At 35.8% G+C, this 27187-nt stretch overlaps 1 protein-coding gene across 2 annotated transcripts in view; it reads left to right on the top strand.

Annotated features, from left to right (window-relative positions):
- Positions 1 to 26209, top strand: part of LOC106088268 (protein Shroom) — a 358904-nt gene extending 332695 nt beyond the window's left edge. For both annotated transcript variants that reach the window (XM_059368429.1, XM_059368428.1), the window contains 3 exons: positions 21129 to 22887; positions 22966 to 23232; positions 25875 to 26209. In XM_059368429.1, the coding sequence (XP_059224412.1) occupies positions 21129 to 22887; positions 22966 to 23232; positions 25875 to 26138 (2290 nt within the window). In that variant the 3' untranslated portion in view covers positions 26139 to 26209. The remainder of the gene's footprint in view (positions 1 to 21128; positions 22888 to 22965; positions 23233 to 25874) is intronic.
- The last annotated feature ends 978 nt before the right edge of the window (positions 26210 to 27187 follow it).

Genomic DNA, 27187 nt, shown 5'->3' with positions numbered 1-27187 from the left:
AAGAAAATCTTTGAAGAAACTTTTTTCTTCGCGGAAAGGGAAGAGAAAATTTCATTGAATTTTTTTTTTAGAGAAAATTTCATGGAAATATTGTCTTTAAAGAAAATTTCATGAAAATTTTATATTTAAGATTTATTTATTTAGAGAAAATTTCATGGAAATTTTGTCTTTAGAGGAAATTTCATAGAAATTTTGTCTTTAAAGAAAATTTCATAGAAATTTTGTCTTTAGAGAAAATTTCATTTAAATTTTATCTTTAGAGAATATTTCGTTTAAGTTTTGTCTATAGAGAAAATTTCATTTAAATTTTGTCTATAAAGAAAATTTAATTTAAATTTTGTCTCTTGAGAAAATTTCATAAACATCTTGTGTTTAGAGAAAGTTTCTTACTTACTTATATACTTACGTACTTATTAACTTACTAACTTACTTACTTACTTACTTACATTCTTATTTACTTACCTACTCACTTACTTACTTACATACATACTGACTTACTTACTCGTACTTACTTACTTGCTTACTTACTTACTTACTCACATACTTACTAACTTACTCACATACTTACTAACTTACTCACATACTTACTAACTTACTTACTCATACTTACTTATTTACTACTTACTTACTTACTTATTTACTAACTCTTACTTACGGTGGAGGCCACCGTAGCGCATAGGTTAGCATGTCCGCCTATGACGCTGAATGCCTGGGTTCGAATCCTGGCGAGACCATCAGGAAAAATTTTTATCAGTGGTTTTTTCCTCCTAATGCTAGCACCATTTGTGATGTACTATGCCATGTAAAAACTTCTCTACAAAGAGGTGTCGCTCTGCGGCACGCCGTTCGGACTTGGCGATAAAAAGGAGGCCCCTTATCATTGAGCTTATACTTGAATCGGACTGCATTCATTGATATGTGATAAGTTTGCCCCTGTTCCTTAGTGGATTGTTCATGGGCAAAATTTGCAATTTTTACTTACTTACTTACAATACTTATTTACTTCCTCACACCCAGAGAAAAGTTGCTACCAAACGTGCTCATTTCAGAGTCATACGATATACCGTAACAAAGCAATACTGCATGGTATTGATGAAGTATTTAATAAATTAGTACCGTTTGGTACTAGCCTTATTGCCGAACTGGTACCGGTTTTAGTACCAAACCGATATTGGTTTTAGTACAAAACCGTTATTAGTTTTAGTACGAAACCGTTATTGATTTTAATACCAAACAGTTATGGTTTTTAGTACCAAACCGTTATTGCTGTTGTACCAAAATGTTATTAAATATAAATTCATTTAACAAACCGAATCAACGCTTGTGATATGCACCTTAAACGCAATGAATTCGATCCGTTTTTAAAACGAATCATAACTGGAGATGAAAAATGGATTGTTTACAATAACGTTAGTCGAAAACGATCATGGTCCAAGCATGGTGAACCAGCTCAAACCACTTCAAAGGCTGATATCCACCAAAAGAAGGTTATGCTGTCTGTTTGGTGGGATTGGAAGGGTGTGGTATATTTTGAGCTGCTTTCAAGGAACCAAACGATTAATACGGATGTTTACTGTCAACAATTGGACAAATTGAATACAGCCATCAAGAAGAAGCGACCAGAATTGGTCAATCGTAAAGGTGTCATATTCCACCAGGACAACGCTAGACCGCACACATCTTTGGTCACTCGCCAAAAACTGAGTGAGCTTGGCTGGGAACTTTTGATGCATCCACCATATAGCCCTGACCTTGCACCATCAGACTACCATTTATTTCGATCTTTGCGGAACTCCTTTAATGGTAAAACTTTCGGCAATGATGAGGCTATAAAATCGCACTTGGTTCAGTTTTTTGCAGATAAAGGCCAGAAGTTCTATGAGCGTGGAACACTAAATTTGCCAGGAATATGGCAAAAGGTTATCGAACAAAATGGCAATTATATATTTGATTAAAGTTCATTCTAATTTTTATTATAAATGCATTTACTTTCTTTTAAAAAATCCGCAATTACTTTTTGGGCAACCATATTTTTATTATTTATATAAATAATTACAATATGAATATCAAACAAAACATGTCTTAAAACTGGACCCAAGAAGGACCTAAGGCTCTAGACAATATGAGTATGAAATGACGAGAAAATTTTCCAACTGGGCAATTCGTTAACGCCCAAAATGATCATTTACTTATCCGAGCGCACGTATGTACGCACGAACGCATTTGAGTCGTGCGGTCTTAGAACACGGACGTGCCAAGAACAACTAATGTTCTGCATTTCATTTCATCCAGACAGTGCTTATCCAATTTGCCAAATGCCATTCCAATGGCCTTTTCTTTTCGACAGCAAGATAAGTACTTAAAAACAAGTTAAAGCGTGCTGAGCCGAATTAACATACCCTCCACCATGGATCGTATATGTCAAGTTCTTTGACCTGTATCTCTTTATAGACAAAAAAGATAAACGTTAAGAATATCTAGGCCATTGGAGTTATATCGGGTTATGGACTGATTCAGACCATATTTGGTTTGGATGTTGGAAACCATAACGGAAGTCATTGCACAAAATTTCAAATTCCAAATCGGAAAAGAATTGCGCCGGCTCAAGCACACTAACTGTATCTGTCATCAGACTTTCTTCTTTGTTCTTCTCTTTAGGGGTATGTGCCTTCATCAACTACATTGTTATAGAGTGTAAATACGTGTTAGAATTTTTGGACTTCATTTTGACTCCTGCATGCCTTAATTTGCTCTGACTCAAGGTTTCCCATTTCTCTCTCCCTTTCTCCCTACATTATAACCACTTTTCTGTTTGGCCTAAAAACATAAACCAATACTGATTTACTTAACAAAAGTTGCTTAAACAAGAATGATTATTCTTCTTTAAGTCCGTATTATCATGTCTTAACGCATACCAAAGATCCCCCTTTTAAACAAAATGAGTTATTTTTTTTAATTGTAACAATTGATGCTTTCTTAAAGCAAATAAAATAAAACTTAAATTATAATGAAGTCATTGTTTTGCATACAATATTTGAGTTTCTCATGCTTCATAAATGTCATATTGTTTTCAATTTTCTTTATTTATTTACAAAAGTACTTGGGCATACAAATGTCTGATACAAAACTACTGCCATTTGTCTTTAGGCCCTTTAGTCGGCTCTAGAGTCAGCCAACTTAAATACTACCCAAATGTAGCTCACTTACATGGCTGAACTTCAAAAGTTTCGGTTTTATCTTTCATTCTCTTAACATTTCTGTCCAAATTGACACACCCTGGACACGTACACGATCATTCAACCAGCCAGTTAGCCAGCCAGCCATTCAGCCACTCTGCCGGCCATCCATCCATTCAGCCATCCACTTTCATGATTAAGTGCTCGCAAGTTGGCGTTTTTTTTTTCAACTTTTTGCAGCAGTGCCTTTGTTTCATTTTTTTTCTGTTGGTCTTTGTTTCGATTCCTATGTTTTTAAATTTTTCTTTTCTCGGGAGTAAAAGTTTTTATTTTTTTAGTTCAGTTTTTTTTTTTTTTTGAAATTTCGAATTTGTGTTATTATTATTTAAGACATATTACGTTAAATGTTTTACATTGAGGTAATCGTAACAAATAACACACCAAACAAAAAAGTGTAAAACGATTTGTATTTGAATGGCAGAAAAAAACACTAATTCGGTTATTATGTATGTGTAACATAACATAAATGAGTTTCAAGTAACTATTCGTAAATAACAATGAGTAATTATAATAACAAAAAATGCTATTAAAAACACACTTGCGCTGCATAGAAAACCAAACTACATAACAAAAATTTATAGTAGTGAGTTTATAGTGAAATTAATAATTAAAATAATTTTGTAGGAAATTTTACTTCACAATTATCATAAAAATTTTTCCAGCAAACAAAAAGTGATAAATTGCAGTTCATAATTATATCCATGCACGGGCGCCACTTAATTGCTTCCTAATGGGAAAAAGTATTTGCAGACTTGTTACACGTAATACTGAACAAAGATATGTAGTCTAAAAGTAGGTCTTTATGAATGTGTTGAGAATTCTAATATCTGATTTAACATACAGGGCAGCTGACACGAAGTGATACCAATTTAAACTACCTCATTTTTTTGAAGTGAAAATATTTTTTATCGACTCAAACGACTAAAATGTACAGAAGTCGTCTAAATTTAAAATTCCATTCCAAAATCAATTATAAACACCTTTTGCCTTGAATATTGCTCTGAGTCGATCAAAAAAAGAGTTGCTAGCGACACGTATATTTCGGTAGTTTGGTACATTCCCGTACAATACCATTCTACAGCGCTCGCTAAAATTGCCTAAATAGAAAAGTACATCGGATTGGCAATTCTCGCAAAACTAGGGAAGTTCCAGCCATTTCAAACTCACGTTGATATTTTTTGTTTAATTATGCGATTTTGAGCTTGTTTTTTGAAGAAAACACATAGGAGTTGGGCTCTACCGATTTTTTTACTTAATCTTCAATGTATTGGGTTGCCCAAAAAGTAATTGCGGATTTTTCATATAGTCGGCGTTGACAAATTTTTTCACAGCTTGTGACTCTGTCATTGCATTCTTTCTTCTGTCAGTTATCAGCTGTTACTTTTAGCTTGCTTTAGAAAAAAAGTGTAAAAAAAGTATATTTGATTAAAGTTCATTCTAAGTTTTATTAAAAATGCATTTACTTTCTTTTAAAAAATCCGCAATTACTTTTTGGGCAACCCAATATATTCAACTCGATTTTTTTTTTTTTTTTGAAAAATTTCATTTGGGTTTAGCATTTGCTAAAAAAATACAAAAAAAAAATAAAAGTGAAATTTAAAGTAATTCTTTTTGTTATACAAATCGCCTTCGAATTGCGAATTGTGAATTGCAAAAAATTGGGTCTTGCGACGTTTTTCATAGAAAACTTTATATTGGGTTGCCCAAAAAGTAATTGCGGATTTTTTAAAAGAAACTAAATGCATTTTTAATAAATCTTAGAATGAACTTTAATCAAATATACTTTTTTACACTTTTTTTCTAAAGCAAGCTAAAAGTAACAGCTGATAACTGACAGAAGAAAGAATGCAATTACAGAGTCACAAGCTGTGAAAAAATTTCTCAACACCGACTATATGAAAAATCCCCAATTACTTTTTGGGCAACCCAATAGTATTGCTTCTTACAGCACCACTAAGGAAAGAGATTTTCTTCACGAATCCAATGGTGCCAACAGAATTTTAAAGTTTGAGAAACTAAGAAAGTTACAGCAATTTCAAACTTTAGTTAATTTTATGAATTTTTTGATATCAATTATGCGATTGTTTTTGAAGAAGACACATAGAAGTTGCGCTAAACTGAACTTTTCGACATTATCTTCAATACTGAATACTCAACTCGAAAAAATTTTTTCGCATCAAAAATTGAAAATTTTCGTAAAAAAAATTTGCTTAAAAAAATGCAAAAAAATAAAATGTGAAATGTTCATTAATTCTGTTTATTTTACGAATGTTTTTCATATAAAACTTTATAGTATTGCTTCTTACATCAGCACTACGGAAAGAGATTTTCTTCACGAATCCAATGGTGCTCACAGAATTTTGAAGTTTGCGAAGCTAAAGAAGTTACAGCAATATCAAATCAATTATGCGATTTTGAACTTGTTTTTTGAAGAAAACACATAGGACTGGCGCAAAACGGTTTTTGAAAAAAAGCATAAAGGCTTTACGCTTAACCGAATTTTTTGACATAATCTTCAATACTGTATACTCAACTCGAAAATTGTTTTCGCATCAAAAATTTAACATTTTCATAAGGGGGTAGAAAGCCTTTGGTAAAAAATTGTTCGGAAGTTCACCACGTTCCTTCAAGTGCAACAACTCAAGTTCGATTCCCATCTGAGTCATTCCACAAATTATTTTTATACCCACCACCATAGGATTAGAGAGATTACTAATCTAGTCATTCCGTTTATAACACCTCGAAATATTTATCTGCGACCCCATAAAGTATATAAGGAGTGAGTTTTTAGCTATTATATTTTTGACAACACTGGTTTAAACAGGCACGTTTAGTTTTTTGTTCAACTTCAAACTTAACTTTAACTTAATCTTCAGTTCGGTCAATAATTTAACCATGAATCATGTTACAAGCGAACAACGCTTGCAAATTATTGAATTTAATTATCAATATATGCGTGCTCTGTTAAGATAGTTAATCGCGCTAAGATTGTGTTCAGCGACAAATGTTTATTTACGTGGCCCAATGGGTACGTAAATAAACAGAATTGTCGGTTTTGGAGTTAGTTCAGCCAGAAGCATTGCAAGAGCTACAATTGCATCCAGAAAAAGTCACAGTTTGGTGCGGTTTATGGGTTGGGGGCATCATTGGACCGTACTTCTTCAAAGATGATGCTATTCGTAACATAACTGTGAATGGTGAGCGCGTGAGATGATATCCCACATTTTTTTTTTTTGCCAAAATGCAAGAGCTTTACTTGCATGACATGTGGTTTCAACCAGACAGTGCCACATGCCACACAACACGCGTATCAATGGACTTATTAAGAGGCCAATTCGGGACCGGTCAATTGGCCGCCAATTAACACCTTTAGACTATTTTTTGTGGGGCTATGTTAAAGCTCATTGAACTTAAAACTTGTATCGGACTGCTCTCATTGATATGTGAGAAGTTTTCCCCTGTTCCTTAATGAAATGTTCATGGGCAAAATTTGAATTTGCATATTCAAGCTTATGGTTATACAGACAAGCCCGCTTCAATTGACGCATTGGAAGACAACATCTTCAGATACCGGCCCAAATGTTGGAAAGAGTATGCCAAAATTGGACTAAACGGATGGACCATTTGAGGCGCAGTCACGGTCAACATCTGCATAAAATAATCTTCAAACATTGAATTATATGGACCATACTATCGATTCAACTAAAGGTATCATGAATTTTTCTGAATTTTATGTGTTTTGAAAAACTTTCCTACAGCTCTTAAAAAATCACCCTTTATTAGCCCCCTCGACATCCGTATATAGTTTGATCTAGATCGGTTCATGATTGGATATAGCTGTCATAAAAAGCTGGCCCATAAAAAGCGAATTTATTACCCAATTCCGCTGAAAAATGACACAGCGAGTTGTATCAACCCTCTCGACATACAAGACCATATATTGCACTATATTTGGATATGGCTGCCATATATACCAATCTCCCAATTTAAGTTCTTGGGGCCAGAAATTAAGCATTTATTGCCAGATTTCTCTAAAATTAAGCACAACGAGTTGATTTAGGCCCCTCGACATATGTACCCAGTGCGTTGCAGTTTGGATTTTATTTGGATATAGCTGTGATATATAGCCATCTCCCGATTTATGGTCTTGGGCCGCCAAAAGATACATATATTTTCCGATTTAGCTGAAATTTAGCACAGTGAGTCGTGTTAGGTCCTTCTACAGTGAGTCGTGTTAGACCCTTCGACATCCATGCTGAGTGGTAAATGTGAAATGTGGTTAATATGTGAATACCTGAGGTTGTGGCAAACTTCGGCCCAGTCAAACTTTACGCCTTTTTTTGGTTTTTGTAATAAAATTAGTTTCTATCACTATTTACTCTTCTTAGTCTTTGTTTTGGGGCACCTTCATTTGCAATTGCCTGCCAAAATCTGTGACAGCTTTCCCACCAAAATTTTTCCCATCTTCCTCCAACAAAAAATGGCTCCACTTTCACTATTTTTTGTTTTGTTAAATTTAAAATACACACAAATTATTTACTCTAATGTGTCACATAAAATGTGTTACAATTTCAGTGGAACACATGTTGCCAATACTCAGTACTATTCGCAATCGCATGCGATGTTCCCAAAAACAAAAATGTTTCCCACGATACACAAAAATTGTTTTCGAATCAGGCCAAAAAAAACGCAAACTGAGAAAAAAAAACAACGCAAAGTTTAAACCAAAAATAGATGAACGCAAAAATATGCATAACATACAGTAGATTCAAGGGATAGAGGATGCACTCATTCACTTCGCATAGATGGATGGTTGGCAGCACATGATTTCATAATCTACCTTTTCAAGTGTGCTGTGCATACACTTTTTTCGCATTTATTTTCAAAAATTTCCTTTTTTTTTGGTTTTTTCATAAAAGTGATCTCTTTCAAGCAATAGACCTATTACCTATACGAGCAGTGTTTAGTATGAAACATAAATTCAAACATTTCACTTTCGTTTTCAATTCAAGACAAAGCAACAAAATTTCTTTGAATTTCTTTAGGCTGTTGTTTAGTGCAGTGTAGTGCGGTTTTTTCACTTGTCTTCACAACTAAAAATCGTTAAAAATTCGCATTATTTTTATGATGAAAAAAAAAGAAAGAAAAACAATCGTCTCTGTTAGGCATTCATCTGGCACGCATGCGCCGTATAGAATTTTTAATGAAATTGTGTGTGTTACTGGAGCGTCGAACAGCAATCAATGAGTGCTGTCTCTCCCTATAACCGAATGTAGCGAATTCAAATTCAAATTCGAAATACATTTTCAAATGCATTGACAGTTGAGTACGGTTGAATGCAAGTCAAGCGAGTTGAGCGCGGGTGATGAGAGTGAATATAAATTGAAGGTGTCATCCAAAACGCACATGCGCACATTACCACCTTGAACATATTTTTGTTCAAAGAAGAAGAAATTCCCCCCCATTGGAGGGAGGCAAGACAAAAACTAAATAAGAGAAGCGAGAGAAAAAAAAACACATTTATAAACGATTTGATAATATTCATATGATGTACATATTACAAAACTAGTGAAATCAACGTCAATAGCCGTGCGGCGAGTTTGCTCTTACATACTTGATCATCTTCAACTAAATAATCAGCTACCTGATGGCAATAATGATGAAGATGGCGCTGGCGATGACTATGTTGTTGGCAATGACTATGGTTTTTGGCTATATGCTCCACTGAATGTTCGGACTTTTGGAGAGCAGCACTGAATTGAAAATTTTGTAGTGAAGTGTGGTGCATTTTTGATTAAAGTTTGCCAGCCATTGAGCCAGACACTCGGATGGACGGACAGATATTAGCCGCTTACAATATTTTTGCACGTCAATTGAACTTTCGTTTTCTAAGCCAGCGCAGATTTTTAAAGTGCACTTTTCAGTTACGCGAGTGAGAAAAAGAAAAGAAAACAAAATATTATCATTTTCTTTAATTTTTTCGAAATTTTTTGAATCGCGTATTTTTTTTTTTTTTTTGCTGTTGTTCGGTATATGCTTAGGCCATATCTTGGATGCCACACGCGACAGGTGCAGTCAGCTGCTGGTCTGGTGATTGAGTGTTGATCGTAATGATGGCGTTGCCGCAATGATGTTCATTCAGCCGACTACGACAGATCAGGCAACATGTTTATGGAAAAAGTTCAAACACCGGCCAAATAATTTGAAGGGGTGTAAGCACACCCCCTCCACCTTTACCCAAAAAAAAAAAACAACATTCACCAGAAACTAGGTGTCAGTCATTCAATACTCGCAGACAGACAACGAACGACCAGACCTCTTCACACAAAGTGTTGGCGGTCAGCAGTGCTGACATTCACGATCATCATCTTTATTAGCCCCCAGACATCAATGATGGCATCTGCTGCCAAAGACTTGTAGGTTTAAGAGAGAGAGATTAAGTAAAAAAAAAACAACACAAAAATACTTAAAAAATCTTACACACTTTAAAAACCATTGAATTGGCATTAATCAGAAGAAAAAAACTACATATCATAATTATATTTTCTAACCAAAAAACTTTATGAGGCAATTGTTTTCAATTGAACTTGAAATGTTTGCAAAGAAATTTCACTGAGGATAATTTAATGGATCATAAATGGAAAAGAAAAATCATTGAAATTTGCATTTTTTTTCCAATAAAAAATATTTTCACAAAAAAAAACATATGGTCGTTTGAATTGGTAACACATGGTGTCAGCCACCCTGTAGGTAAGACACCTATTTACTTGTCTTCCTTTTAATTTCCGAAATTTTGTTCAAAATACTTTGCATATTTAAATATTTAGAACAAATTTTCGGAAATTTAAGGAAAACAAATAAATAGGTGTCTTACCCACAGGGTAGCTGACACCATGTGTTACCAATTCAAACGACCATATGTTTTTTTTTTTGTGAAAATATTTGTTATTCATTCAATTGATAAAAATGTGTGGAATTACCTCCTAAATTTTAAAATCCATTCACTTTTACTCGATATGACCACGTTTGACTATTGCTCTGAGTTGGTCAAAAAACAAGCATTTCAGCACAAATGTATTCTGCCGGTATTTTGGTGCATTCCCATGCAATGGCTTTCTTTAGCGCATCCACTTTGGCATATTTTTATAATCTTCATCATAGAATATGAGTTAGGCTGGGTCCTTCTTTTATTCGACCAAGCGGTAATCAAAATTGGAAACTACGACAAATTCTAAGAAAATTTGCCCAAGAAATCAAAAATCCCAATCGAGCTTTTGGTTTTTTAGGGTCAAAGTCCGTCTGTCGGATGGTATCCAAATATAAACCAATTTTTAACGAAATTTAGCAAAGGTTTTCATATGAAGGGAGCCACCGTGGTGCATGGTTTACCATGGCCGCCTATCGTGCCGGGTTCACATCCTGACGGCGAGAACACCTTTAAACATTTTTCAGCGGTAATTATCATCTCACCAAATGCTGGCAACATTTGTGAGTATTACAGCCATGTACAACTTCTCAGCAAAATGGTGTCACTTTTCAGTGACACGCCGTTTAGAGTCGGCATAAAACAGGATGTCCCCTTATCATTGAGCCTAAATTTGAATCAGGCAGCACTAAATTGATATTGTGAGAAGTTAGTTTTCCTCTTATTTGTTCCATTATGGGATGTTTGGCAAACACTAAACCTAAACCTTTCATATGAATAATAGCTCACTCCACACCCAATGCAAATCGGTTAAAAATTTTGTTCACTTCGTTTTTGTATGTGTAAATCGGGCAATATATATATATATGCACGCAAAAAAATAAAACGTTTCAGATATTTTTACGAGAAACAAAATACTTTTATTACGAGTTTTTCGTTTATTGTAACTATATAACGTTTCGCTGCAACATATGAAACGTTAGTCATAAACGTAGCATTATTGAAAATAACTAACTTTGTTTGTTGTAAACCCTTTAGTAACTTCGCCAACGTAAAAGTACCTTTCTTTTGCTGTAAAACCAAAAACTTTTTAACGGCAAAAATGTTGTTTCGCTAGCTGCAAACGATTATTCATTTACCGGACCAATAATTATTCTTTTGTGTCTCTCCTACAAGAGAGAGACAGAGATGGTGAGAATTTAAGTGTACATATAAACCAGTGATGGATAAAAAGTGATGAGCGAATGGATAACTCGGAAATTGAAATTTTTTTAATCTTTCGCCATAGATACGTTCAAGGACAAAAATCATTAGAGCAAATTGAAAGGTTTTTGATATAATTGCGAATCGAAATAAATTCAAATATACTCTGGAAAAGTTCGAATTGTCAACATAGGGGGCGGTATCAGGTTATTGACCGATTTGGACCGTACTAAGCAGCGTTGTTGAAATAACAGAGCAGAGTTCTTGAAAGAACAGAAAACTACAGACAAATCGGAGGTAAATTGCAGCTTGTAAGGGCTCAAGAAGTCAAATCTGGAGATCGCTTTATATGGCATCTACATCAGGTTACCGATTTAGACCATATTTGGCACAGTTGTTGGAAGTGATACTAATCCATTGAACGCTAGCGTGCTTTCGACAGACAGACGGACATACAGACGGATGGACATGGCTAGATCGACTTAAAATAACATGACAATCAAGAATATACATACTTTATGAGGTCTCAGACGCATATTTCGAGGTGTTACAAACGGGATGACGAAATTAATGGGGGGTATATTCTATGGTGGAGGGTATAACAAATATTTTATAATGGCGTCAATATTTTAATTACCAAGCTAAACAACACTTGCCGCGATGACAATAATAAAAATGTGACGCATTTAATTCTTTATAGGCTCCTCCGTCTGGTATTAAATTGATACGAAATGGTTTTAAAAATATTTGCCAATTATAAAATAATACCAGACAGTATATATTGTTTATTATAAATAAAATCAAAATGTTTTTAAAAATTTTGGTGGAAAGGTTAAGCGGACTGCAGTTTCTGGGATTCCATTCCTTCATCAGCGGTACATTCCACTAAGGAACAGGAGAAAACTTCTTACATATCAATGAGTGCAGTCCGATTCAATTTTAAGCTCAGTGATAAATGATCTCTTTTTTATAGACGAGTTCGGCGTGCCGCAGTGGCACAGTACCTCACAAATGTTCTCAGCATTAGGAGGGGAAAAACACCGTTGAAAATTTGTTCTGATGGTCTCGCCGGGACTCGAACGCAGGCGTTCAGCTGCATAGGCGGACATGCCAAACTCTGCGCTACGGTGCCTCCTCAGTGGTATTTTTCAACAAATTATTCAGTCGATCATCAATGTTATGTTTTTATTCACCTTTCAATGACAATATTACGCTTGAACTTCGTCAAGACCATCTTTCTTTTTGAATAAACTCAGAAGTAAATGCTTTAGATGGCTTGTAAACAATATAATGAGCTGTCAGAAAACAAGCAACACTTCGTGTCAGCTACCCCGTAAATCTTTTAGACAAGGTGTTTTGGTTCTCGTCTAATCTCGAACTCAGCTATACAAGTAGTAAGGCTTCATGGCATTATTTACGAATATTAAGATGATCTCAGATCAAAATTTCGAAACCTCCTCTTTCAAAGGCTTTCCAAATTTTGTTATCTTGCTTTTCCCTTTTCCACACGCTATACATAGAGAGTGATTTTTTAAGAACTATAGGAAAGTTAAAAAAAAACATAAAATTCAGAAAAATACATGAAATCTTTGTTTGAATCGATAGTACGGTCCATATTATTTTATGTTTGAAGATTATTTCTTGCAATTGTTGACCGTGATTGCGTCTCAAATGGTCCATCCAACATTTCGGCTGGTTTCTCACGAATAAATGCTTCAATGTTGTCTTCCAATGCGTCAATTGAAGCGGGCTTGTCTGTATAGGAGTGAGCTTTAACATAGCTTTAAGAAATTGTCTAAAGGCATTAAATCGCACGATCTATGCGGCCAACTGGCCGATTCTAAACGTGGAATAAAATGTTCACCGAACTCGCCTCTAAATAAGTCCATTGTTACGCGTGCTGTGTGGCATGTGGCACCGTCTTGTTGAAAACATGTCATGCAAGTAAATCTCGTGCATTTTGGGCAAAACAAAGTTGGATATCACGGTAGCGCTCACCATTTACAGTTACGTAACGATTTGTATCATCTTTGAAGAAGTACAGTCCAATGATGCCACCAACCCATAAACCGCACAAACTGTGACTTTTTCTGAATGCATTGGTAGCTCTTGCAATGCTTCTGGCTGATCTTCACTCCAAAATCGACAATTCTGCTTATTTACGTACATTCAGTCAAAAATGAGCCTCGTCGTAAAGAAGCGCGCTATGAGCTTTCTTAACTTCGCACGCATTTTGATAAAAAAAATTCAATAATTTGCAAGCCTTGTTCGTTTGTAAGACGAATCATGGTTAAAATATATACCAAACTGAAGTAATTTGACAGTGAAACAAAACACGAAACATGTGTGAGCTGTTTAAACCAGTGTTGCTGAAAAGATAATAGCTAAAAAATCACCCTTTATAAGAGCCTAGACTATTTTCAAATGTATGCCTACACAAAAATCAAGCTAAAACGTGGAGTTAAACTAAAACCAATAAAGTTCACACCTTCATAAACGACTTTCATTTGTGCACTCATTCATTCAATCGTTTATTCATAGCGGCAAAGAACAACTTTGACATATTCAAAAATGTTTGCAAAAAAACCCCTCCACCTCATAGGTTATGGAAAAAATTGTCGAAACTCAACTCAACGGAGAGGTGTGCCTTTTTCGAAGCCGCCTTACTTATTGTACCACTAAACACATTCAAAGCGTTTGGACGTTTCATCGTATCGAAAAAGGGGGGCATTGCGGTTGCTAATGTCGATCAGTTTTGAACAATGTGTAATAAGTTTTGTTGTTGTTGTTGCAGTCAGTGGGTTTTGTGACTTTTCGGCGACCTCCTCATTTTGCAAAACAAAATGAGAAACCAAAACAGCGGAAAGACAAAACGCCATAAAACTGTAACACACACCGTCAATGCTTTAGCTGACTTTAGCTGTTTTTAGTTTTGTGAGCCGTTATTTATGTAGGTTTATTGTCGGTTTACCGCTGATAAGCTATGCCTTTTAATTTTATTTTTCAAATCGTTGTTGCTGTTGCTATTTTGGTGGGTTTTTTTTTCACCGAAACTTATTTTAGAAGCGCGCGCGCATTTTTGCGCATATCCATATACACATCCATTCATTCGCTCACGTTGTTAGCCTGAGCTAATGAACCTTAACCTCAGAGGCGACATTTTATTATACAGCAAATGCTGTGCAAGTTTTATGTTCCGTCCCCGTACCCCTGGGATAGTTAAATTCAATACTTAACTGGCGGGTCTTCTGACTACTGCTATTGGTTGCTAGTGGTTGCATATGTCATACATAAATCCATCACAAGGTTGTTATGGCTCTCCTTTAAAATGTTTGCAAAATACTTGGTTTCGCAGTGCCTTTTTTCCAATTTTTTTTTCTTTATTTTCAAAATTAACTGAAATGTAGATGTCATCATAGATGGATGGATGGATTTACTTGCTCCGAAGTCAATTGCCAGACAATTGTTGGCAATCGGTCATTATGTTATTAAACCAAATCGTCTTAAGGTTATTTGGTTCATTTTGACATTAAATTTCAAAGTGGTTTTTATTTTAATCACTGTTTTAAGTATGGTTTGTTTGGCGATTGGCCGTCAAATGTTCATATGTGTGTGTTTTGTTAATGGGGGTTTTGAGGCGATTAACAACGACATCTAGTGGTATTAAATGACACAAGCTTAAGATTTATTTGATATTTATGTTGACGTTTATTGAACCTAATAATAATTGTTTTGAATGTTGTTGGCAAGGTTATGGGGAAACGATTTAGTGGTAACTGCAATTGCCTTTATATTTAAACTCAGTTGTAGAACATTCACAATAATCTTTTTAATTAATCTTAAGTGTTAAGGCCCCATTAGATACTGATAACATAGCCCGACAACATATGTTGAGTTTTATTTCAGTTCTATCCAGTGTAAGTGTATTGCATAGAATTTCAGTGCAGAGTGGTACTGGATTGTGCCAACTATAGAGGGATAAGTCTCCTCCTCATCGCATACAAGATACTCTCGAGCGTACTGTGTGAAAGATTCAAACCTAAAGTCAATGAGATAATTTGGCCCTATCAATGTGGCTTTAGACCTGGTAAATCCACCTTGGACCAGATATTCACACTGCGCCAAACCCTGGAAAAGACCCGAGAAGTACAAATCAGCACCTACAATCTCTTTGCTGACTACAGAACCGCTTTTGATACCCCTTTACGATCAAAGGTATTTCAAGCCATGTCTGAGTTTGGTGTCCCTGCAAAATTAAAAAGACTCTGCAGGATGACACTTGCCGACACGAGTTCCTCAGTAAGAATAGGAAAGAATTTCTTCGAACCAAACGAGGTTTCAGACCAGAAGACAGCCTATCGTGTGATCTCTTTAGTATTCTGCAGGAGAAGATTATACGAGATGCAGATGTGAGTAGATATGGCACACTACTCACAAGAGAACACATGCTACTTGCCTCTGCCGACGACATCGACATCATAGGTCGGTCACCCGGAAGTAGTAACTGCAGCCTTTGAAAGAATCGAAAGAGAGTGAGTGAAAATGACAGTTTGGAAATAAATGGATATAAGACGAAATGGATGGTTTCAACTCCCAAAACGCCTTGTACAACCGAGCAGGTAAAGAAAATGAAGAAACTTGGGAACCACAACTTTGAGATAGTCAGTAACTTTATCTACCTCGGCCCCACCGTAACCGAAAAATGACACCAGTTTTGAGATAAAGCGAAGAATAATACTGGCAAACAGATGCTACTTTGGATTAAGTAGGCAGTTTAGAAACAAGGCCAGATGACAGACGAAGATCACACTATACATGACACTGATACTAACCGTGTTGTTATATGGTTCCGAGCCATGGGTACTTGTGAAAGCAGATGAGGCAGTACTTGGAGTATTTGACAGAAAGATTCTTCGTAAAATATTTGGATCAGTTTGCGTTGATGGAGAATATAGGCGACGTATTCACTACGAGCTGTATGACGACAATAGCAAAGTTACACGCATCAAAATACAACGGCTGCGTTGGGAAGATCATGTTGTCATAATGGATGAAGAGGCTCCAGTAAAGAAGTCTTTTGAAGGCAAACACGGTGGTACACTCAGACGTGAAAGACCAAAAGCCCGATGGAAAGATCAAGTGGTGGGAGATACTCGAAACTTGGTGTCAGAGATTTTAGAATGAGCGCAGAAGACCGAGGTGCTTGGAACGCTATTCTACGTTTGACAAGTGGAACAAATGTTCTGTCATAGCAAATTAAAGTAAGTAAGTTGTAGTAGATAGAATTTCGACATCATGCGATAAAAGAAAATAAAAACCGAAAAATTACGATTTCAACTGTAAAGAACAAAAATATAACACAAATGGTCCTATTTTATTTTAGCAGTACCCGGTTAAAGTCCTATTTAATATTTTTTTGTTTTATTTTATTTTATTCCTATCAGATGTTCTGGGTAGACTTTCAGTGCAAAGTTGTCCTGGTCTGCATTCCCATGGTAACCCAAAAACACGAAATGGGTTGTAAACTCTAGGGTCAAATAACTAGGGGGAACGCCCCATCCGAAAACCCATCCAAAGGGACATATTAACCGATTTGTACAATATGGGTGTCGAATGACAGGTATTTAAGAACAGAGTACGAATCTAAAAAAATTGGCCCCAAATGGGAAATTCTGTGGCCACCGTTTGATTCGTGAAGAAAATCCCTATCCTTAGCGCTAATGTAAGAAGCAATACTATAAAGTTTTCTATGAAAAACATCGAAAAAATCAATGTTTTTTCAAAATTCAAAGTCGTTTTCTAGGCCTAAAACGCTGTAACTCCTTCATTTTTTCGAATTTCGAGAACTTTAAAGCACTTTGCAATTCGCAATTCGATAACGATTCGTAAAATAAACAGAATTACTGAAAATTTCACATTTTATTTTTTTTGCATTTTTTTAGCAAAGGCTAACCCCTTATGAAAATTTTCAATTTTTGATGCGAAAAAATTTTTCGAGTTAAGTATACAGTATTGAAGATAATGTCGAAAAATTCGGTTTAGCGCAACTCCTATGTGTTTCCTTCAAAAAATAAGTTCAGAATCGCATAATTGATATCAAAAAATTGCAAAAAAAATTAACGTGAGTTGGAAATTGCTGTAACTTGCTTAGTTTCTGGAACTTCTATATACTGTGGGCACCATTGGATTCGTGACGAAAATCTCTTTCCGTAGTGCTGATGTAAAAAGCAATACTATAAAGTTTTCTTTGAATAACATCGCAAAAAATCAATTTTTTTGGACTTAAAAATTCAAAATCGTTTTCTAGGCCTAAAACGCTGTAACTCCTTCATTTTTTCGAATTTCGAGAACTTTAAAGCACTTTGCAATTCGCAATTCGATAACGATTCGTAAAATAAACAGAATTACTGAAAATTTCACATTTTATTTTTTTTGCATTTTTTTAGCAAAGGCTAACCCCTTAGAAAATTTTCAAAATTTTCATTTGATGCGAAAAAATTTTTCGAGTTGAGTATACAGTATTGAAGATAATGTCAAAAAAATCGGTTTAGCGCAACTCCTATGTGTTTTCTTCCAACAAAAAAGCTCAGAATCGCATAATTGATATCAAAAAATTGCAAAAAAATTAACGTGAGTTTGAAATTGCTGTAACTTGCTTAGTTTCTCGAACTTCAATATACTGTGGGCACCATTGGATTCGTGACGAAAATCTCTTTCCGTAGTGCTGATGTAAGAAGCAATACTGTAAAGTTTTCTATGAATAACATCGCAAAAAACAATGTTTTTGGACTTATAAATTCAAAGTCGTTTTCTAGGCCTAAAACGCTGCTACTTCTTTATTTTTTCGAATTTCGAGAACTTTAAAGCACTTTGCAATTCGCAATTCGAAGACGATTCATAAAATAAACAGAATTACTGAACATTTCACATTTTTTTTTTTTTTTTGCATTTTTTTAGCAAAGGCTGAAAACGAACATATTCAATTTTTAATGCGAAAAAATATTTCGAGTTGAGTATACAGTATTGAAGATAATGTCAAAAAATTCGGTTTAGCGCAACTCCTATGTGTTTCCTTCAAAAAACAAGCTCAGAATCGCATAATTGATATAAAAAAAATCAATGTGAATTTGAAATTGTTGTAATTTCCTTAGTTTCTCGAACATCAAAATTCTGTGGGCACCATTACATCCGTGAAGAAAATCTCTTTCCGTAGTGCTGATGTAAAAAGCAATCCTATAAAGTTTTCTATGAAAAACATCGCAAAAAATCAATTTTTTGGACGTAAAAATTCAAAATCGTTTTCAAGGCCTAAAACGCTGTAACTCCTTCATTTTTTCGAATTTCGAGAACTTTAAAGCACTTTGCAATTCGCAATTCGAAGACGATTCATAAAATAAACAGAATTACTGAAAATTTCACATTTAATTTTTTTTTTGCATTTTTTAGCAAAGGCTAACCCCTTACGAAAATTTTCAATTTTTGATGCGAACAAATTTTTCGAGTTGAGTATACAGTATTGAAGATAATGTCAAAAAATTCGGTTTAGCGCAACTCCTATGTGTTTTCTTCCAACAAAAGGCTCAGAATCGCATAATTGATATAAAAAAAATTGCAAAAAAATCAATGTGAGTTTGAAATTGCTGTAACTTGCTTAGTTTCTCGAACTTCAAAATTCTGTGGGCATCATTGGATTCGTGAAAAATTATGAAAATTTTCAATTTTTGATGCGAAAAAATTTTTCGAGTTGAGCATACAGTATTGAAGATAATGTCAAAAAATTCGGTTTAGCTCAACTCTTACGTGTTTTCTTAAAAAACAAGCTCAGAATCATATAATTGATATAAAAAAATTTAAAAAAAAAATCAATGTGAGTTTGAAATTGTTGTAATTTCCTTAGTTTCTCGAACTTCAAAATTCTGTGGGCATCATTGGATTCGTGGAGAAAATCTCTTTCCGTACTGGTGATGTAAAAAGCAATACTATAAAGTTTTCTTTGAATAACATCGCAAATATCTGTTTTTTGTGGATTTAAAAATTCAAAGTCGTTATCTAGGCCTAAAACGCTGTAACTCCTTCATTTTTTCGAATTTCGAGAACTTTAAAGCACTTTGCAATTCGCAATTCGAAGATGATGCGTAAAATAAGCAGAATTACTGAAAATTTCACATTTTATTTTTTTTTGCATTTTTTTTAGCAAAGGCTAACCCCTTATAAAAATTTTCAATTTTTGATGCAAAAAAATTTTTCAAGTTGAGTATACAGTATTGAAGACAATGTCGAAAAATTCGGATTAGCGCAACTCCTATGTGTTTTCTTCAAAAAACAAGTTCAGAATCGCACAATTGATATCAAAAAAATGCAAAAAAATCAACGTGAGTTTGAAATTGCTCGAACTTCGAAATTCAATGGGCACTATTGGATTCGTGGAGAAAATATCATTCCGTAATGCTGACGTAAGAAGAATAATATAAAGTTTTCTATGAATAACATCGCAAAAAACAATGTTTTTTGGACGTATAAATTCAAAGTCGTTTTCAAGCCCTAAAACTATGTAACTACTTCATTTTCAACTCAAATTTCGATGAGAGACCCCATTGGGCCAATCTGGTACGTACAACCGGCTGCCATTAGATTGTACAGCAACATAAAATCCAGTTGATGAAAGCGCCATCTGGCTATTAAGCTGATCGACATTTTGCCTGCACAAACAAAGAAATTTGTGTCTGTGTGCGTACGTGAGCAGAGAATATGTGAAAACGAAAATTACAACAAAGAGAATGCTAACAAAGTCTGACATCTTAATATCGTCAAACACCCACCCTTTTAAATCCGTGTTGCCTTCTTTGAATAAAACTCCGTTTTTAATATTTTTTTTAATAATTCAATTGATTTTTATTTATTCTGTAATAACTACAATACAATTGTAAGTAGGTATATAATAAAATGATTGTTTCATCCATTGGATTTTGAATCTTGGAATCGCATAATTGATATCAAAAAATGGAAAAAATCGTCGTGAGTTTGAAATTGTTGTAACTTCCTTAGTTCTTGAACTTCACCATTGGACTTCACCATTGTGGTCACCATTGGATTTGTGTAGAAAATATCTTTCCCAATCGACAATCTCTTTTCCAATCTGAATCACAATGGGCCACATATGATCCCTGCGGATATCAAGACAATGTTTTGGTATCATCCTCTTCAACCAAAACATTACCTAACCTTGAATCTGATATACGAAGTTGGGAACAAGTGACTGGGGGCCAATCAAAATAAACCTCAAACCTACAACGAGCCAGAACAATATGGGACTCAATTTGATTGACATGGAAAATGTTGAAAAACTTTTTGGATTATTCCAAAAAACAAAAATTTATCAAAATGTACACAAAATTCAATTCTCTGAAAATTTTGTCCCACTTAAATTTTTGATTTTAATAGAAAACTTTTTTGATTTGCTTTACAAAGAAACTGGTGTCTTATTAAGTTCTCTTCTCCAATGTTCTCATTCCATGCGCATTAACACAAAGAAATTCAACGACAATGTGGTCAATGAATGACAAGTGATAAGAAATTTATTAGTAACCATAAATTTGCAGGGTATGGTTCTTCCCTGCTATCATTGTTCATCAATTCAACAGAAATGTTTATAAATTAAATTTAAAAAAAAATCCCTTGTTTCTTATGGATTAATGCCCTCGATATAAAAAAATAATTTAATCTTATACTAATCCCTTCTTCTTCTTCGTTTCCCTTCCTTGCAGATGTAATTCCAAAGCATCATATTTACCTCGCCAGAGTTTGGAGAAACAGGCCAGTTCCGATCCGGATCATGGCAGCTACAAGCTTACCCTCCACTCCAATGAGGATTTGGTGGGTAGTACCACTAAATCGACCTATGACATCTTGGCTCAGCAGAGCACCAAACTACCACCCAACAATCTACCCGATGTCCTGCCATTGGGAGCCAAATTACAGCCATCGTCCAATAATTCAATAAATTCGCAAGCATCACTGCGCTATGGATCAAATAATAACATCTCCAACTCCTCATCGTCATCGCAGTCATCGCCCACACAGAGTCAGGCGCCAGTTGCTAATTGCTATCCGGCCTATCCACCCTCACAACAGCGTTACTCAACGCCCGTTCTGAATTCGTTCAATTTGAACAATACCAACTACAGCCGATCTCAATCGTACGATACGAATGCTAGCAATCACAATGTGGCCAAATACATGACCCAGTCATCGTTGGATCTTAAAAAGCCCTCTCTGGGCATGTCCCTGAATTTGGAGGCAACCATTGAGGAGCATCCCAGCAATATGCTGATGGAAAGCCGCGAACCAAGCCTCAAGGATCAGCAGCAAAACTCATCACTCTCCTCGTTAAGCTCTCTCTCAGAGAGTTGTGCCAGTCATGAGGAGAGACTTAATGGCAGTGGTGGCAGTTTGAACAACAACAACAACAGCGTTCATCTTGAATCCTCCATAGCTCCGCCTTCCCTATTCAGAGCCGAGTTGGTGAATACCACCTTTGCGGGGGGTAATGCCAACAGCAAGAAATCTGTTACACGCCAAGAATCACTGCGAGAGAATATTGAGAAAATTACCCAGCTACAGTCACAGCTAATGTCTGCCCACATCAGCGATAGTGGTCTGATGATGGGTCATGGTTATACCTCATCATTATCACCTCATACAAATTCCAATAGGACATCTCAAGCAAATGTGATTGATATACCAAAAACTTTGGAATTAGAAGAGGAGGCTATGGACACCAATGATGATTACCATGATGATGATGATAATGAAACAACACCACCTCCTTCAGCCACTCCGCCGCCACCACCAACCACCACATCACCACTCGAAACCCCAGCCTGCGTAGAAGAAGAAGTGTTGGTGATGAAGAAAACCTCCTATACCACAAATACTGCTTCGCCCATAAAACCGCCCAAGGAAGTCGAAAGGCAAGACTTTGAATCCGCCACCGCCGAACACATACTCTCCCAATTGGACTCAAGTACAGATGGCTTGAAATTGGTGCAGCGTAGTGAGATCATATTGAGAGTGAATCCTAGTACCGTAGAAACTGCCTCACAAACCGACGACATCACCGACAGCGAACTCAAATCTCTGACAGATGCCAGTAACAGCAATAGCAAGGAGGCGGAAACCGCCAACCGTGCCACCACCTTGCAACCTCGCCAACGCCTGCCCATCGAAGATGAATGTGAGAAACTATCCAAAGAATTGGCCCCATTGTTGCAAAGCAACGATGCCCTGGTCCAACTCCTATGCCCGCCGGGCAACAAAACCGTTCAAGACTATGTGAGTAATCTCTACAATCCAAATGTTCACCAAAGACCCAGCAAGCGTGATGTGGGCACCTCGACACTGACGCGCAACTCACAACATCAGCATCATACCAAGAACAAGGAAGAGGAGAAAATCACAGTGGAATTGAAATTAACCGAAGTGGAAATTGCTCCCGACAGTTGTGATATACTAAAGAGTAAAGTGGTGAGTTGGAACACAACAAATACATATCCCTTAGCAATATGGTGATCTTGATGCTTGTTTTTTTTCATTATTTTGCAGGATGAACTAATTAAATATTTAAATAATAAAGTAAGAATCTTAAGCAAAGAACAAGCCGCCCTGGATGAAGAATCAGCTGTTAATGATGATTTAGGCAATGCCCTCCTCGACCAGCTGTGTGATAAAGTCAAGCCCATTGAGGAGTCCAAATGTCGCACTTATATAGCCGATGTGGGCCATATAACAGGTCTGCTGTTATCACTTTCCGAAAGATTGGCCAGAGCAGAAAATCAATTGACGGCAGTGGGCGATAACAACACGGAGAAGGTGAGTGTGTTTGCATGAACTTGAGACTAGGAAAGTTTTTTATAGCCAGCGGTATATGATGGAGTTATAAAAATCTCGTCAGTTGGTTTATAACACTTCGAAATATCGCTTCGGGACACATTGAAAAGAGCGCGCGCCCCCCATATTCCTGACGTCGTACACTCAAGCCAGTAAGTGGCTTGTTGGGTGCTCTAATAATTTTGAGGAAATCTCTTCAATTTAAAGAAAGACTTTGTTAAAAGTTCCTTGCCCTTTAAATATTCATTAGTGTCTTCCATTCTACCCCTTGTAAAGTACCAATCGATGGGACATTTTTCTGGCAAAATTCTCTTGACTTAATGTATTCTCTTGACTTAATGTCAAAAAACCAGTACTATGATTTAACACCATATAATGAGTGTCCCACCAACCACAACCTCGATCTTACCTACGGGGTATAACTGTACTTTACATGCAAAAATCTAAATCATATAAAAATTTTAGATTTTTGGCGCTATGCTCTTTACTCAGAGATCTTAGGTCAGCAATGCGCAGCCCTTTACGGTAATGTTGATGGCAAGTCACCCGTATTCTTATACTCATCGCCTCAGTCGTTGTTGAGACGAATGCGCACGCGCAGTAGTATACGCATAGTTTTTGTGTTTTTATTTTAAAACACATGATCTTTTTTGATTAAACGCTTCGAAGTTATAAAAAAGTATTTGAAATTTCTTGTTTTATGTTTACTTTTGCAAAACACTAATCATTCGGTCCAAAAAATTTTTTTTTACATATTGAGAGAATTGAAAATACTTAAAGAGAGTATTTCACACATACAGTCAAATTTTCATTTTGGGCATCTTTGCAGTAGGTCCATTGCGTTAGCCCTAAAAGAGTAAAAGAGAGAGAGAGAGAGAGAGGCCGGCATTTAGTAAGAGCAGAAAATACTGATATAGAGTATCTTTATCCGGTTCTTTTCAGTCAGCCGTTTAAGTGCGAGAATGCTACGTGCCTATGGAGTGTCCAAAAACGGAGAACCAGTTAGACCGGCATTTGTCTCCCTCGTTCTCACGGTGACACAATAGGGGCTCGACCGTTTAGAAGTTTAGTCAGTATGGATTCAGTAGCATGGCAAACACTCCTCTCCCAGCTTGCTCATCAGCTGTCTGCCCTATTCCCCATCACCACTTTTTGGTATTAGAACCCACGATTCGAAAATGTTACTTGCATTTCTCAAACACATAGTCCAAAGTCAATCACTTGATTTCCCAGGTATATGATGCCCTAATTACTAGGAACTCGGTAAAAACCCATTCCAACCTGGACCCAAATGTGTATAACAAAGATCCCAAAAATGCAGTATGCCTTTAGCTCAACTAACTCTCCTGAAAAAACAATAAAAAAGGACCATCGTATAATATAATCTGTCGCGCCGACTTTAATCTGATGACGCGCTTAATTTCCAGCCCACAGCAGTATGACTTTTAGAAACTCCCCTGGTTTGGCATTCGCCAATGTGCCAGGCCAACTTTCCTCTCTCGGAAAAACGATATTCTATTCGCCGAAGAAAAACGATTTCCCAGGTATATAGTCTTAAGCCTCATATATCAATCGCGCCAAATCTCCAGGCCCGCTAAAGTCCTCGGCCCCAGCAGTATGGCGTTAAGAAACTCCCTTGGTGCGCCATTCACCAATATACCATATTCCTTCTTGGTCATCTTGCGGAGACTACCTCTACTCGGAGCCATGATCCGAAAATGTTCCTAACCAGTCTTGAACTCATATGGCCCAAAGACAAATCGTTACTTGACTGTCCACTTACTATTTTTCCCAATTCCTAGGAACTAAATAAAAATAAAACCCGCCCTTCGTACCCTACTCAATCAGGACTCGTCTGCCTATACAGAATTTACCGAGAAGGGCGAAATTCCTCCAAGCCAACTTTCCTTTCTCGGAGAAACGATATCCTATTCGCCGAAGAAAAACGATTTCCCAGGTATATAGTCTGTAGCCTCATATATAAATCGCGACAAATCTCCAGGCCCGCTATATTTCCAGGCCCCAGCAATATGGAATTTAGAAACTCCTTTGGTGCGCCATTCACCAATTTACCATATACCACACCTTTTGGCGGAGACTACCCCTACTCGGAGGTATGATCCGAAAATGCTCCTCACCAAATCCTTTTGCGCCACTTGATTGTCCACATATACAATTTCCTAATTCCCAGGAACTCATTAAAGTTTGCCCCAATTCCTTAGTGGAATGTTCATGGGCGAAATTTGCAATTTGCAACCTCTAGAAAAAAAATTTTAAGTTCGGAATTCCGTGCTACTTACAAAATCTTTAATTGTTTTCAATACCCTAAGTTGGTTCATGTCAGGTATTGTGTCTCCACCTTAGTGCCGGTAGAGGTTACTTTATAGTTTTTAGAGTGCACAACCAGCCGATTAATGGCTTAGGTGTATGTCCATAGTGGCATGGGGCGGATTAATATCTGGAACCTCTTTTCAACCTAACCTAGTTGGATTCAGAAAAACCGATTTTATTATACATTTGACACCGCTTCGGCTGGATTTAAAAAAAAAAAAAAAAACTATTTTTCTGTATGTACTTTATGCCATATTATTGTAATTATTCCAATCTTTTGTTGTATTTTTCAGAAATCTCTGGAAAACAAACGTGATCGCCTCCACGAACAATTGACTGAAGCCAAGCGGTTAAAAGCCGACATTGATCGTCGCGGCCTTAGTGTCAAAACACTGTTGGAGAAAAATCTCAGTGCCGATGAATATGCAGATTTTGATTATTTCATCAATATGAAAGCCAAACTCATAACCGATGCCAGAGACATAGCGGATAAAATAAAAATGGGAGAGGAAATTATAACAGCTCTCAGTGATACTTTAATACAAAGTGATTGTTAAAGAAATAAATGAAATAAAATAAAGCGCACTGCTAGAGAGAGCAAGAGCAAGAATTCTTAGAAGAGAGTTAAGTGCACAGAGAAGTTATTGTTTATATGCTAAGAGAGAAAGAGAGAGCAACCTCAAAGTGATATAAAAGCCAACGGAAGAAATAAAAGCTCTTTAGAAAACTTGAACAAAAATAGATTTCCTTACTTTCATCATAAGAATTGAGAGTATCAAGAGAGATTTGAGAGCACAAAGAGCATAAGGTTTAGCAAAACAAAAAAAAACTAAAGCAGGGAAAGCAAGAGAAAAAGAGACAGTTAGAAAAGGAAGGTAGCAAAAAACGCACAGTTTTGTACTTATTTCCTAAAAAGGTGCTTTTTCCTAAAAACTTACACACATAGACACAAAATCCTCTGCCAAAAAAAAAAAAATAAATAAAAATCTCATATTTTTCTGTATCATAATGATTGCGAAAAACAAACGTCTTCTCTTCATAAATTTCTCATTAATTCATAGCCTTAGTAGTATGAGGATGGAACCTACCCAAATTAATTTAAAGTGTGCTTCTTTCGCTTTGTTAATTTTTTTATTATTTTTATTTTAGAATTTTTGCAATGCTTTTGTGATTTAAAATATGATTTTATTTATTTGTGTTTTTCCTTAACCATAAATGATAACAAAAACAGCAGCAACACCAGCATCATTATCATTGGCAATTTCGCATATGCAACTATCGCCGCCAATTCTTTGTTTCATTGGAATTGTAATTATCTTTTTTTTTCGAAAAACAAAAAGTCCAACGAAAAGAAGTAAAGAGAAGCAAAATCAATTATTATTTTCATTGTGTTATACTATTGTATGTTGTTTCCTCGATAACAATTAAATTTAAGTAAATTTTTCATTTATTTTAGGTTATTTTACTTTATAAACAAACACACACACACACATGCATAATTATATATCTCTTCAGTTTTTACCATTATCGTATATAATATTTTATAAAAAATCAAACAAATACTAAATACATGTGTATGTATGTATTTGTAAATTGTATATTAATT

Source organism: Stomoxys calcitrans, chromosome 5 (genome assembly GCF_963082655.1).
Source record: "Stomoxys calcitrans chromosome 5, idStoCalc2.1, whole genome shotgun sequence".
Lineage (NCBI taxonomy): Eukaryota > Metazoa > Arthropoda > Insecta > Diptera > Muscidae > Stomoxys > Stomoxys calcitrans.
This window is presented reverse-complemented; position numbering and strand designations above follow the sequence as displayed.